This window comes from Myotis lucifugus, unplaced genomic scaffold, assembly GCF_000147115.1.
Source record: "Myotis lucifugus unplaced genomic scaffold, Myoluc2.0 scaffold_0, whole genome shotgun sequence".
Classification (NCBI taxonomy): domain Eukaryota; kingdom Metazoa; phylum Chordata; class Mammalia; order Chiroptera; family Vespertilionidae; genus Myotis; species Myotis lucifugus.
In genome coordinates this window covers 33,456,572-33,470,294 of record NW_005871048.1, presented here as the reverse complement: position 1 = coordinate 33,470,294, position 13,723 = coordinate 33,456,572, and the positions used below count along the sequence as shown (strand labels likewise).

Here is a 13,723-nt window from a genome sequence, read left to right as displayed (position 1 = left end):
ATAGTTCAAGATCATTACTTTGTTTTTGAGACCTATCAATGATAGCTTTTTAAGACTGTACACGCTAATTTATTTTGTTTTAATTTTACATGTGTGTGTATGCACATATACATATACACACATATGCATATACACATATCCATATATATACACACACGATAAAATCCCCTTTCCTTTTTTTTTCTCACGCTCCTAACATGATTTAAAATCTTTGAGTTCACCTATAAGAAATATAAATTTTATCTTAATTTACATTGAAGATAGAAGTCACTTAATAAGTACCATGGTACATATCACAGTGCCTTAAAAGCCAGGACTCAATAAATATTTGAATTGGATCAAAACAAGAACTCAATGAATTTTTTTAAGGTTAATACACTAGTTAGCCATTAAGTCCTGCGATGAAACATTTGGGGTTTAGCCTTCTTTCAGTAGTGGTTTATATGTCATTTGAATTTAAGTTAGGAGACAAGGCAAAGAAAAATTGCTTTAATTGGGTACACTCATAATGCCATAGCTCTTGGAAGAAGAATATTTTGGCAAGTTACTAAGCAAAATTCTCGAACCCAGACATGATGGAACATAGTTTTCTTCCAACCTTCCATTTCCCTATATTTACCTTTCAGAAATATATACAAAGGGCTTTATTAAAACTCTTTCTTGTGTAGCCAAAAGGAAATACTTTAAATTTCAGATGCAACAAGTTAATTTTCTGGACATCCTTTTACAATCAGATTCTATAGCTCTCTCCCATAAATCTATTTTTATGTTAACCAGGCATAGACTAAATACTGTGGACTTGCCCATCTTTTAAGCTTTTTATCATTTATTTTAGTTAGCATAGAATTGTTTTGTTCTATTACTGTTTCTCTAGATAGATGGGTAATAGTGTAAGATGCACGCTATATATAAATTTATACAATAATGTATATAAATATATACTATATAAATATAAATATATTAAATATACATATATTGAAAATCCACAAAGGAGTTTAACAACTTCTTACGATTTTCATCATTAAAGAATTAGCAATGGATTTGCCCCTTGCCCTTCTGAAACAATGAAAATCCTCTGCTTAATCTCCTTAGCCCCATGAGATTTTCAAATTATCCCAACAATTGCAGATACTTGTACAGGCTGATATTCCCTGCCTTGGTCATGGAGGCCCCTTTGTGCCCCCTTACTGCCAATCGTCAGTGCACACGGAAGATTTTTAATTAGCAAGAAGACTATTTGAAGCGTCCATCAACATAAGACTAATCCAAAACTGTTCAAATTCTTGCTTAAGCCTTAGGGATTATTATAAACTATGTCTCATACTTCCCCAATGCCACCATATATACTTCTTGGCAATTTCAGAGTAGTTCTATAAAGGTACAAATTTTCTGAAAGGCATTTGATGACTTTTTTTTACAATATTAGAAATGGAAAAACAAATCTTAGATGTCAGTGCATCTACGCAGGTCTTTTTGTGTTGGTCCTGATCCGATGTCCTTATCTATGACATGGCTAGTCTGTTGCCCCATAGTTACTTTTTTGGCACATGCCTCAGAGAGAGAATCTAAGGATGAGCATATGGAAGATTCTTATAAATAGAAGTCAGAATGGGAACAATAGACTCTTGTCAACCCCAGTAAACTACTAGGAATAAAAGGAGAGTGGAAGATAGTTCAGAAACCAAAATTCATTCTGTGATGTGACTCAATAAAATCTCATCCATGAGACCCAGCTGCCCCAATTTCTATTTTTCAGTGACTTCTCAGGCACATTAGCTTGAGTCACTTTGCAGACTTATAGAAATAAGTCACCATATTTACTCCAGTTAAAAATGGAGATGCTCACCCGGCTAGCATAGCTCAGTGGTTAAGCATTGACCTATGAACCAGGAGGTCAAGTTCGATTCCCTGTCATGGCACATGCCCTGGTTGTGGGCTTGACCCCCAGTGTGTGGCATGCAGGAGGCAGCCGGTCAATGATTCTCTCTCATCATTGATGTTTCTCTCTCTCTCTCCCTCTCCATTCCTCTCTAAAAATCAATGAAAACATATTTTTAAAATATGGAGATGTGCCCTAACCGGCTTGGCTCAGTGGATAGAGTGTCGGCCTGCAGACTCAAGGGTCCCAGGTTCGATTCTGGTCAAGGGCATGTACCTTTGTTGAGGGCACATACCCAGTGGGGAGTGTGCAGGAGGCAGCTGATCGATGTTTCTCTCTCATTTATGTTTCTAACTCTCTATCCCTCTCCCTTTCTCTCTGTAAAAAATCAATAAAATATATTTAAAAAAATAAAAAAAAAATGGAAATGCTCTTGCTGAAGTGGGAGGAGAGGACTCACAGCTCCACCCTCTTTCCTCAGCCCTCTTTCCTCAGCAAGAACTACTAGTTTATGCAGCTCCTAAACTACAACAAAATGGAATTTGAGGCAAGTACCAGGATTCCTGACTTCTACCCATGGAATTGGGAGAACTTTATTTCAGGACTTCTTTGGGATAAAAGTCCTACATTTTATTTGTAATAGGGGAGACCCTAAATTATGCTAGTCAGTTAGTGAACATGATACACATTTGAATAGTACTTAGTAGCCTATCCAACATTTTAAATTCTTTACCTAAGTTGAATGTCTTATCAGTCAAATAACATAAGCAATATTAATTACGCTTTAGGGAAGGAAATTGAGGCTCAGTATATGATTAGAGACTTGTATATGATCAAGGAGCTAATTAGGAATTAAAACAAGACTTCTCACTTATACATAGTGCGATATCTTTTCCATCTTAACATATTGTCTCTGGAAGTAATATCTCATGTTGTATGTCTAGGGTGTTTATGAAGTGATGTTATTGAATGTACCATGTATGTGTGTTTTTTGTTTGTTTTTTGAGTTGGCCCTGGGAAAAGTCATGAAGTAGAAACTGGTCTTGTGACCCCCTTAACTCTTTGTATCTCTTTTTAAAATATATATATATTTTATTGATTTTTTACAGAGAGGAAGGGAGAGGGATAGAGAGGTAGAAACATCAATGAGAGAGAAACATTGATCAGCTGCCTCCTCCACACCTCCTACTGGGGATGTGCCCGCAACCAAGGTACATGCCCTTGACCGGAATCGAACCTGGGACCTTTCAGTCCGCAGGCCGATGCTCTATCCCCTGAGCCAAACCGGTTAGGGCACTCTTTGTATCTCTTGCAATACCTACTCCCTTTAGTTGTCCAGTGTTCCCATGATAGCCTAAATACTACATGCATTAAGTCAACTATGCACCTCTTGGGATTTAGTGGCTTAAATCTTAGATTGTTTATGTGTGAACAGAGAATTTGTGGCTAGGAAACTTTCTAATGGAACAAAGTGGGACACCTAGGTGAACGGCATTTCTGGGGCTCCTCATAGCACCATAATTTTGCATAATGCTATATAAAGTAAAAATAAAGAATTATCATGATGTTATTACCATGTTAGCAATTAATCCGATATACTGCTCCAGTGAGAAACTTTGCACATTGTTGTGGGAGATTTGTACATGCCAGTAATTGTTTGCTGCTATCTTTGCAGGGGTTGTATTTCACTACAGGGCAGCAACCAGCAGGTACACTCTGAATTTTGAGAATGCACAGAAAGCTTGTTTGGATGTTGGGGCAGTCATAGCAAGTCCAGAGCAGCTCAATGCTGCCTATGAAGATGGATTTGAGCAGTGTGATGCAGGCTGGCTGTCTGATCAGACCGTTAGGTAAGATGTCTGGGGGCCACAGTTTTTAACTCATCAATTTGGGAGTGAGAATAGAGTACTAATTATTAGTCCTTTCTTTCCCAAGATATCCCATCCGGACTCCTCGAGAAGGCTGTTATGGAGATATGATGGGGAAGGAGGGTGTCAGGACCTATGGATTCCGTTCTCCTCATGAAACTTATGACGTGTATTGCTACGTGGACCATCTGGATGGTAAGATGTTTACATTTCTCTAGTGTCCTTTGAACTAAGAGAATTGAGGAAAGACAGGGAGCATGTTGGAATAAAAGAAGTCTTCACGCTTGTTTAAATCCCAAACAGCAACATTGAGTTTAAATGACCATATGATTCTGTGGTGAAATAAGCTTAAAGTGGAAAGAGAAGGAGGAGTGAGTAAATGGTTATGCAGCTTAGAAATGTCTTTAGTTAATAGCAGGTTTTCTTTCAGTCATGCTGCTGTTGGACTATTTCCAATACACTTTCAGAGTATTAAGAATAGAAAGCTGTAAGGGTGGTACCTATTTTTGTGAGAACTTCAGGTAAAATCCTGTGATGACAAATCATGGTGAATCCAAGTGCTGATAAACACCCTAGAGCACAACTAAACAACCTTAGCTAGCCCAGGAGGGTGGTCATGTTACACTTCTGTTTATTTTGCTACCCAGATATTCAGAGCAATCATTCATTCATTTGGCCAATCAACATATTAAAAAAGCCACCTACTTTGTGATAGGTACTCTACTAGTTGTTAGGGATGTGAAGCCAGGTAAGTTATAAGCCTTGCTTTAAAGATGCTTAGTCTGACTGATTTTAGATGATCACATCTCACTTAGCATGAGTTAGAGCTTCCTAAAGACAAGGGCAAGTTCAATAGTGGCAACATTATCTGAGGGGTGCAATGAAGTTTTATTATTAAACATATGGAATACAAGTTTCTGTGACTTTAGAAATGGAGTTTCATTTATCAACAGATATCTTAGAAGCCCAAATACATAAATAGAAGTATTGAATTGAGTTGTACATTTAATTTTGGCTGGGTACACATAAAAACAATAATCTCTTAGTTCTTATCTGTAAAATTAGGAGATTGGACTAGGCAACTGACACGGTCTCTTCCAATATTATAATTCTATGATTTTATGAATTGAATAAACAACCTCAGAGACTGAGAGCTAGAAAAGAAGCAGCTTATATTTTCCTGATGCCCTGACTAATTTTGAATCAGAGGGGCTGCCTACAAGAAGGCTTTTGAAGTGTGTTTCCCTAGCATCTTAACATTCTTATTGTAACTCTCATTTCAGACTGGTAATGTATTTTCTAAACCAGAACTTCAGATACTAGCAATTCCCTTTTTGTGTAGGGACAAAGGGGAAAAAATACATGTAAAGTCCAAACTATGACATAGTTTTTTTTTCTTCCTTTACTTTAAGTTTCATTTAATAGGAGAGAGTTGGTAGGAGAATCTAGTTCTAGGAAATGAATTTGGCTATTGCTATTTCAGTAAGATGGATATTTGTATCGAAATTCAGTAATGTGGAATTTTTAAATCACTGTTGTTTTAATTTAGAATAGTATCTACCAGAGTGATAATTATAAAAATTTCTGGAATTCTGATAAAACTAGAACTGAATCAAAGGTAGTTTTGGAAAAGTATACATAAGTTCTAATGACCTAAAACAGCTTTACCAAACATCATTGAAGTGGTGGCTTTCAGGAACAAATCCATGGCCTGATCCAAATATGAATAATCATCACAAGCCTGGCTGGCCTGGCTCCATGGTTGAGCATTGGCCTATGAACCCGGAGGTCACAGTTCCATTCCAGGTCTGAGCACATGCCCAAGTTGCGGGCTCAATCCCCGGGGGCAGGGGCGTGCAGGAGGCAGCCAATTAATGATTCTCTCTCATTGATGTTTCTCTCTCTCTCTTTCTCCCTTCCTCTCTGAAATAAATAAAAATATATTTAAAAACATTATCACAAGCCAGCCTCCTTGATGGAAACAGGCTTATGTACTCACAGTGCTACCGGATGGATTGCCTAAGGGCCCCTCTGTGTGTCTGTTCTTCGGTCTTATCCTGATGGAACAACCGAAACCCCACTCTCTAAGGCTACAGACTCCTTACATTTTTTCCAAGACCAGAGGACTTCCTGTTTCTCCAGGAGTCCTAGAAATTCCATGCCCTCTACAAATATACTGTTTGAGGTACTTTTGAGCCATCCTGAACCATTGGGAGCTGGCTTCCCCATTGTCTGCTCAGATATTGCAATTAGTGTGTGAGGAGAACTGGGCTCTGTGGGAAGAGTAGCTCTGAGAGTGTGCATATACACTGCAAACAGAAGGATTTACTAGTCTACAGGAGTCCTTTTCCACCTCCATAAACAGCACTTCGAAGGCAACTGTTATTTGTAAAACCAGTCTATGCCCCAATGTAACCCAGCTGTATTTTATACAGTTACTTGGGACAGATGTTCCACATATTTGATGACTGAAAATTTATATGTGCAATATAGCATACATTTAGTTTAGGTATTTATATCAAAGCAACGGAATTTGAACCTTTTTGTTTTAGCCCACAAAAGTTGGAAGAGAAAGATAAAAGAATCAGTATAATTACTAATTCTAGCACTGACTGAAGTTTGTACCAGCAGAATGACCAAGTTTTTATTTGTTTTGTAGAAGGAACTCAACAAAGTTGGGAGATATTCAGCATGTTTACAATGACATTGTGCTGGAAATTTTTTTCATCCTTGTTTTCTGTCCCTTGGAATAATTAGCAAATTTTGGGTCACTGGGCTTGTCTCTCTTAACTTGAAATTGGACTGGTGGTGAGGGGTGGAGTGGGGAGGTTAATGAGTGACTTGCAAGATCATTCTTGTAATGCCTGTCTCCTTCCTTTACTGAAGTGTGTGTGTCTTCCCTCTGAAGTAAAGACCACTGGCTAAATTGTGAATTGATAAACATTCTTGTGAAAAATTAACAATATAAAATTATATCTGGTATTTCAGTGCCATATTGGTATAAGATTATTTGACGTAAGCCAAAATTCTTCCTAAGATATATTAATTGCTATGTTCATGGGTATTATTATTCCCACCTATATTTTGTTATATTTTGACAGCCAGGTGTGAGTGAGAGAGGTGGTGAGGGCAGTAAAGATGAGAGATATTGATGTATTCAGAATGTATGTCATGGAACATGGACACAGTTATGAACAAGGTGCAATTATTTCAAATTGGAAGATATATTATTCCAGATGGTCTAATGAAAAATCCAGTGAAGTATAAAATGAAATCTAGTTCAAAAAGAAAATTAATTTTGTTTTAATGTAGTTATTTATCATCAAAGATATTTAGTTGACAGGATGTCAACCTTCTGTTTTTTTTTCTTATTTCTTGTTTTATAATACCATATTCATCCTGACATGTATTTCTTTATAAAAGAGAAAAGTGAATCTGGTTCTTACTCAGGTGGTGATTGTAACACAGTTTTGCATATGAGTACAATATCCTTTACAGACTCTGTGCTTGCTCCTTCCCGCACCTCTGCTTTGGTCCTCAGAGAACACATGCCCCTGGGCTTCCCAACATTCTGCTTGTCCCTGTGCCTGTAAACACTGGTTCCAAGAGCCCATCCTTGGCTCTCCCAGCTCACACGGAGATTTCCTGGCTCGGAACTCCCACTTTTCTTAGACCTAGTTCCACGTATTTTTGGTCTTTAATTATCCCCTAATTGCTTCATAGTCATCAGATACAAAATATTACCTACTAGTTTTATTTCTGTAAAACTTCTGTAAACTCCTGGCCAGAAACGTCCTCTATAACTTTCAACCACATTGAAGGACCTATTCCAGTAATAGATACATAATAATTACTCAAGAAATACTTGGTGGTAATTGCGGTATTTCCCCAAACTGTCTTTTTTGAGAAAGCCTCCACTACCCTTCCATTTCTTTAATATCTCGAAAAAATGCCAAGCTTTGTTCACCAAATTTACTAAGGATTTTTTTCACTTTTATTGTATCACCATGATACTAATTTTTCTCTTTAAATATCTCCTCTCACTCTTTTCTGTGATGTTTCAGAAAGAATTCCTTCCTAGAGATACTCTTTCCTCCTTTCCAGCCTCTCACAATAATTTCCCTTTCTTGCGCTGTCCTCTCTGGGATTGGTTCCTTTGTACCTACTCACAAATTACGGGTTAATTTTTCAACTTCTTCCTCGTCTCAAAATCCACAATAGCTCTGTCTCCTCCATGACTTGTCTAATGCTTCCATTTCATCCACATGTCTGACCTGGAATAAAATATAACCTTTTTGTTTTGTTATTGTATGAGCTCGAGTAGATGTGGAAAGCAAAACTTTAGGTAAAGGCCTGAATGTCCTTGAATAGGTCTCAGAGCAGGGCTTAGTTCTGGCCTTTTTGGAACCTTTAATTGGACTAAAATTAGATATCAAATCTGGAAATTATGTGGTTTCCTGCCTGTAGATTCTCAGATTGACTTTTGATTTTAGTAGAATTTGTAGCATGCAATCTACAGAATATTGCACTGATGGGAGTTATTTAAGAATAAGTAATACTGGGCTTATTAAGTTGAAGAGCCCTAAGTTAGCTGGAAGAGCTTCCTGCGCACCGTGGGTCAGCAGATGATTCAAACATTGATTCTGGATTACAGAACCGCTCCACATTGATTGAGGTTGGTACTAGAAGATGCTGCAAACGTTCTAGCTACTCTGTAGACCTCACAGAATCATAGATCACAGCTAGGGCTATGCTTCTTAAATAGACTTTGGAGACCAACATAACTTGTTAGGGTTTGAAACTGAACTGTGCGTTGTTTCTGTTAAGTGTTTGGTCTAGCAAAGAGCCACTGATGAAGGCAAGCAGGCAGGGCACCCTAAAGCACCTCTGGTAGATGACATCCTCATTCAGTACAGCTACTTCAATAGATTGACTGTGAGGTAGCCATAGGTAGAGCAAGGAAGGAAACTACTTATTATATGGCTGCTTGTCAGGCATTCTTTAAAAACCCCCTTCTTTTTGAAAATAGGGAAACTGAGGCACCGGAGAGGTTAGGTGATTGGATGTGCCCCTTTTTCTGTTCCACTGCAGTGAACTCTCAGGGCCACCAAAGCTTCCCCGGCAGAGCAGCAGGCAGCCTTACAAACCAGGAAAATCACAGTGCTCCACGGCTCCCCCAGAGCTCTGACTTATCAGATGGAACTATGCGAATTCTTTTTTGAGTAATGATTGCCTTACTGATTTGACTACAATAATTGGAATTGCTGGTTAAATGTAACTCTCTTTTTAACTGTTTGAGGAACTGCTAGACTGTTGTCCAATGTGGCTACACCACTGTAATTGTTCACCAGCAGTATTTTGGGGTCCTGCTTGTTTCATGTTCTTGCCAACACTTGTTTTTATCTGACTTTTTTTTTAAATCATAGACATCCTAATGGGTATGCAATAATATATGCAATAATACCTGATTGTGGTTTCAATTTGTATTTCCCTGTTTGCTAATGATTTGAGCAATTTTTTATGTGCTCTTTGGCTATTTATATATTTTCTCAGAGAAATGTCTTTTTGGAATGTTTGCCCATTTTTAATTGGGTTATTTGCCCTTTTGTTATTGAGTTTTAAGAGTTCTGTATATACTACAGATTCAAGTGCCTTTTCAGATACTGTATATTATTTACAAATATTTTCTCCCATTCTGTGAATTGTATTTTTGCTTTCTCAATAGGCCCTTTGAAACACAAAAAATTCTAATTTGGATGAAATCCAGTTTATAAAATGTTTCTTTGTGCTTTTGGTGTCATATCTAAGAAATCATCAAATCCCCAGTCATGAAGACTTACTTTTGTATTTTCTTCTAAAGTTTCATGACATTTAAGTTTTACTTTTATTTTAATCTACTTTGAGTTAATTTTTATACATGGTGTGAGGTAAAAGTTCAAATTCATTCTTTTGCATGTATATATCTACTTCTCCCAACACCATCTGTTGAAAAGATTATTTATTTCCCATTTAATGGCCACCCCCTTGAAAATCAATTGATCATAGATATATTGTTTTATTTCTGAACTCTCCATTCCATTCCATTGATCTCTATGTCAGTACCACATTGTCTTGATTACTATTGCTTTGTAGTACATTTTGAAATTGAAAAATGTGAGACTACCAATTGTGTTCTTTTCTTTTCAAAATTGTTTTAGCTATTCCTGGTCCCTTGAGTTCCCATATTAATTTTAGAATTAGCTTGTCGATTTCTACAAAGAAGCCAGCTGCGATTCTAATAGGGATTGTATTGAATTTCTAGGTCCATTTGAGATGTATCGCTATCTCACCAATATTAATTCTTTAGATCCATGAACATGAGATGTTTTTCTATTTTTATTAGATCTTCTTTAATTTATTTCAATGATGTTTTTAGCTTTCAGAGTATAAGTTTTGTAGTATTTTTATTAAATTTAGTCCTAAAAATTTTAGCTTTTTGATGCAAATGTAAATGAGTTTTTCTTTATTTCTTTTTCTGTTTGTTGCAAGTGTAGGAATACAATTGATTTTTATGTATTGATATTGTATCTTGCAACCTTGCTGAATTTATTAGTTCTAATAGTTCTTTAATGGAATCCTTAGAACTTTCTACAATAATTTTTTTCCATTTTATAATGTTACATTTAAAAAAGTATAAATGCTTGACATAAACTCCTTGAAGCATATGAGTCATTTGCTTTAAGGTTTTGATGTCAAGGTCTCCTGGAGTTCTGAATTCAAAGAGCTTCTTTGGAAATACAGTGGCTATTTACCTCTCAACTGTAACTTTAAAAAACACACATAACACACACAAAAACAACACACTAGGCTGATCCTCCTGTGCTGTCCTGCAGCCATACTGTGCCTGTCAGACCAAATAACACATTCAATCTCTTATATATTTTGACGACTCAGACACCCAGAAATTTTTTAGAACTTCTTTCTCACTTTAATTAAAATCTTACTGCTCTGTCAATGGGAAAGAATGAGATAACATCCTGAAAACCATACAAATACAGGTATGTTTAAATTTTACTGGGGCTTTCCCGTGTCTTTCAGCCCTTCAAATTGATGCACATGAGCTCTTGTGTAGTAGCACATGGACAAATACATGAATCCCTTTCCCCATGAATGTTATCTGATGTAGATAATGTTAACTGGCGATCAAAGTTGACTAATGACAATTCTCCAATAATTAATTAGAGGTTACAAATTTCAGAACTCAAAGTCTACACTTTCAGCCACATTAAGCTTCTACTTCAGCCTAAGGCGAGGAGAAGGTGGATAGGTGCTGGCCTGGCTGTCCAGTCTCATTGCTCCTCAAACCAGAGACATCACCAGCCCAACACCAGAAAGGGAGGGAACCTGGAGGTTTTCTTGTGACTGTTAACAGAAGGTTGGTGTTCTCTGTGAAGGTAGAAGATCAAATCTGAGGGGCATTGACATGCTCTCGAGTCATCTACAAATATTGGCCCTTGAAAGCGTGTGTGTTAGGTGTTCACCAAACATGTACAGCGGATGGGTTTCATGATCCAGAGGATAATGAGCATTAGCGTTCATTGCTTTGATCTGTGTATGTCGACTCAGGCAAAAACGAGACAGAGAGAGAGAAAGAGGAAGAAAAGAAAAGGAAACCTCCTTTGAAAAAACTTAAAAGTCCAAAACTTCAAAGCAAATAATAATTATGTTGAATTGTTTTTATCACCACGGTACTTGCCATATACTGTAAGTGGTTTTACTGCATGGCATTTAGAAGCTCATTACATGTGACTACTTGCAGCTCACCCCATATATCCACTTTTGCACACATTTATTAAATTATATACCCTTTTGATCCAAATAGCAAGGAAATGTACAAATCTGGAACTTCCTTATATTGGAAAAAAAAAATCAGGGATTCCTGTTCTCAGATGGACAAAGGGAATCATGATTAGTTTATAAGAACTAATTTTCAGACCAGATAGTTCAGGAAAGATGGCTATGAGCCCAGATAAACAGAAGAAGCATAAACATTTATCACACTACCCAGCAAATATATCCAGCTGGGAAACTGGTGAGGTCTCAGCTTAGACTGCCATAGAAAGCAGCCTATCAGCTTCAGTCTAGGGAAGAATTGAGTATTATCTGTGATCTGCTGATGCCAACTTCCCTTTTCACCTTAGTGACCACAAGGAATTGTCAGCAGGAGAGAGAGAGAGCCTATCCCACCTTTGCTATAGCCTGGCTTGTTAATCTTTCTGAGTTACTCCTGGCTATAAACTCTAACTTTTGAACAGTGTGTGTCATTTTTTATGTTTTGATTTGTTTTTATCATTGCTTGCCCTTTCAGTAGGTGTAATTTTTGAGTTAGCCAGGTAACAGCTTTTCATTTAGCAATCAGAAGTGATGAAAAAGAATATGCATGGTCAAATTTCTCGGGGGTCTTAGAGCAGTTAATTGTCAAATTAAAGTGTGTCTTTTTTTCTTAATAATGCTGATGATGTTAATTCCTATGATTAAGATGAATTGAGTTTGTGGAGTGTCAACCGATATTAAAGTCTCACCAGCAATGTCTTCCAGTTTCTTCCAGGACATCCCTGGGCAGTTGAAATATCAGGAATAATTCAGAGTCACAGTATTTAGTTGGAAAATTTGGAAAAGTATGCATTAAGAATACTGCATATATGTTTGATATGAAATATGCAAATTTGTCTGTGTGTGAAAGCTTCTGTTCTACATTATATTTTATGTATTTTAATATGAATGCATACGTATACACCTGGATGAATTCTTACTTATAAAAAGATATTTTGTGTATTTCTTTTCTGACATTTTATTTGCTCTCTGTATCCAGAGAAAAATGGAATATTGTCTCATAGGTAGGTAACATTTAGAGACATGTTCCACATCTGTACTCTAGTTACAGATTTCATAAAAGTGTCCTGTAGGTGCAGCTGCTTTGACAAGGGCACTTCTGGAACTTAATGGTGGGTTCAGCTTATAAAAGTGTTGCTTGCCTTCCAGAAAGGCAATTGTCTAGTAAATCCAAAATAACATGAAATTGTTTCGTTACAAGTATTCAGGTGTAGACACAGAACACAGCCTTGTCCTGTGCTAATAAAGTAGGATTTTCTCTCACAGAAAGTTCCCCCTTCTCGCCTCTGCAGGTGGTACTGGGATAAAAACTCAGAGGGAACTTTTATTGCTTACATCAGAGGCAAAAAGGTGCCTTTAAGATGCCCTTAGGGTAGGAACTTACACAACATGGCCAATTAAGTCATGTTGGAGAGAAACTAAGCAAAGGTGGTGAGTTGCTTTGCTTGCTTCTCAGATGTTGGCTTTCTCTTTCTCTTTTATTCATTGGTTCCTGAATTGGCTGTGCCTCTGGACCTTAGATTTTTATTTCTTGGTGCATCCTCTTGTGATCATTCATTTTTGGACCAAGACTGGAGTTACTTTATTGTTATGGACCCAGATTTAATATCTGTCTAATTTCATTCCACTGGGCTGTAGTTTAGAACATATAATTTGATCTGTAGATAATTCCTGACTATAGACTTAAACACTGCAAGTAGATCAATAAAATTTTTGAAAATCTTAATATTTTGACTGCTTTCTCAGTATAAAAGCAGTCAATATTTAGCCCATGACCTGCATTTTTCTGTGAGATTTGGTATGGAAAGATGTGCCAATGGTTTATTATAGAGGAGAAAGTCTAATGCTTTTATTGGCTGTATCTTGTTTTAGTTTTTACAAAAATATCTTCTTTTTAGGAAATGAGCTTCTGTGTTTGGCTTTAAAACTGTCTTAGAGGCTTCATCACCACTCTGCCCCAGTGCCCCACCCCCTGCTTTGCTCACTTGCAGTCTTTGAAGCAACCCTGGGTGGCAATGGACTTAAAATGCCCTTTGCTTTGTACTCCCTTTAGTTTTTTGGCTCCTGCTTTCATTCTGTGTGGTTACCTGATCCACTTACTCTG

The 13,723-nt window shown here is 37.1% G+C and overlaps 1 protein-coding gene across 3 annotated transcripts in view; it reads left to right on the top strand.

The window, feature by feature from the left end:
* VCAN (versican) overlaps positions 1-13,723 on the top strand; it is a 103,567-nt gene that overhangs the window by 19,863 nt on the left and 69,981 nt on the right. For all 3 annotated transcript variants that reach the window (XR_002828122.1, XM_006081239.3, XM_014449644.2), the window contains exons 4-5: positions 3,555-3,729; positions 3,815-3,942. Coding sequence is in view for 2 of the 3 variants with exons in the window: in XM_006081239.3 (XP_006081301.1) it covers positions 3,555-3,729; positions 3,815-3,942 (303 nt within the window). In the remaining variant the exon portion in view is untranslated. The remainder of the gene's footprint in view (positions 1-3,554; positions 3,730-3,814; positions 3,943-13,723) is intronic.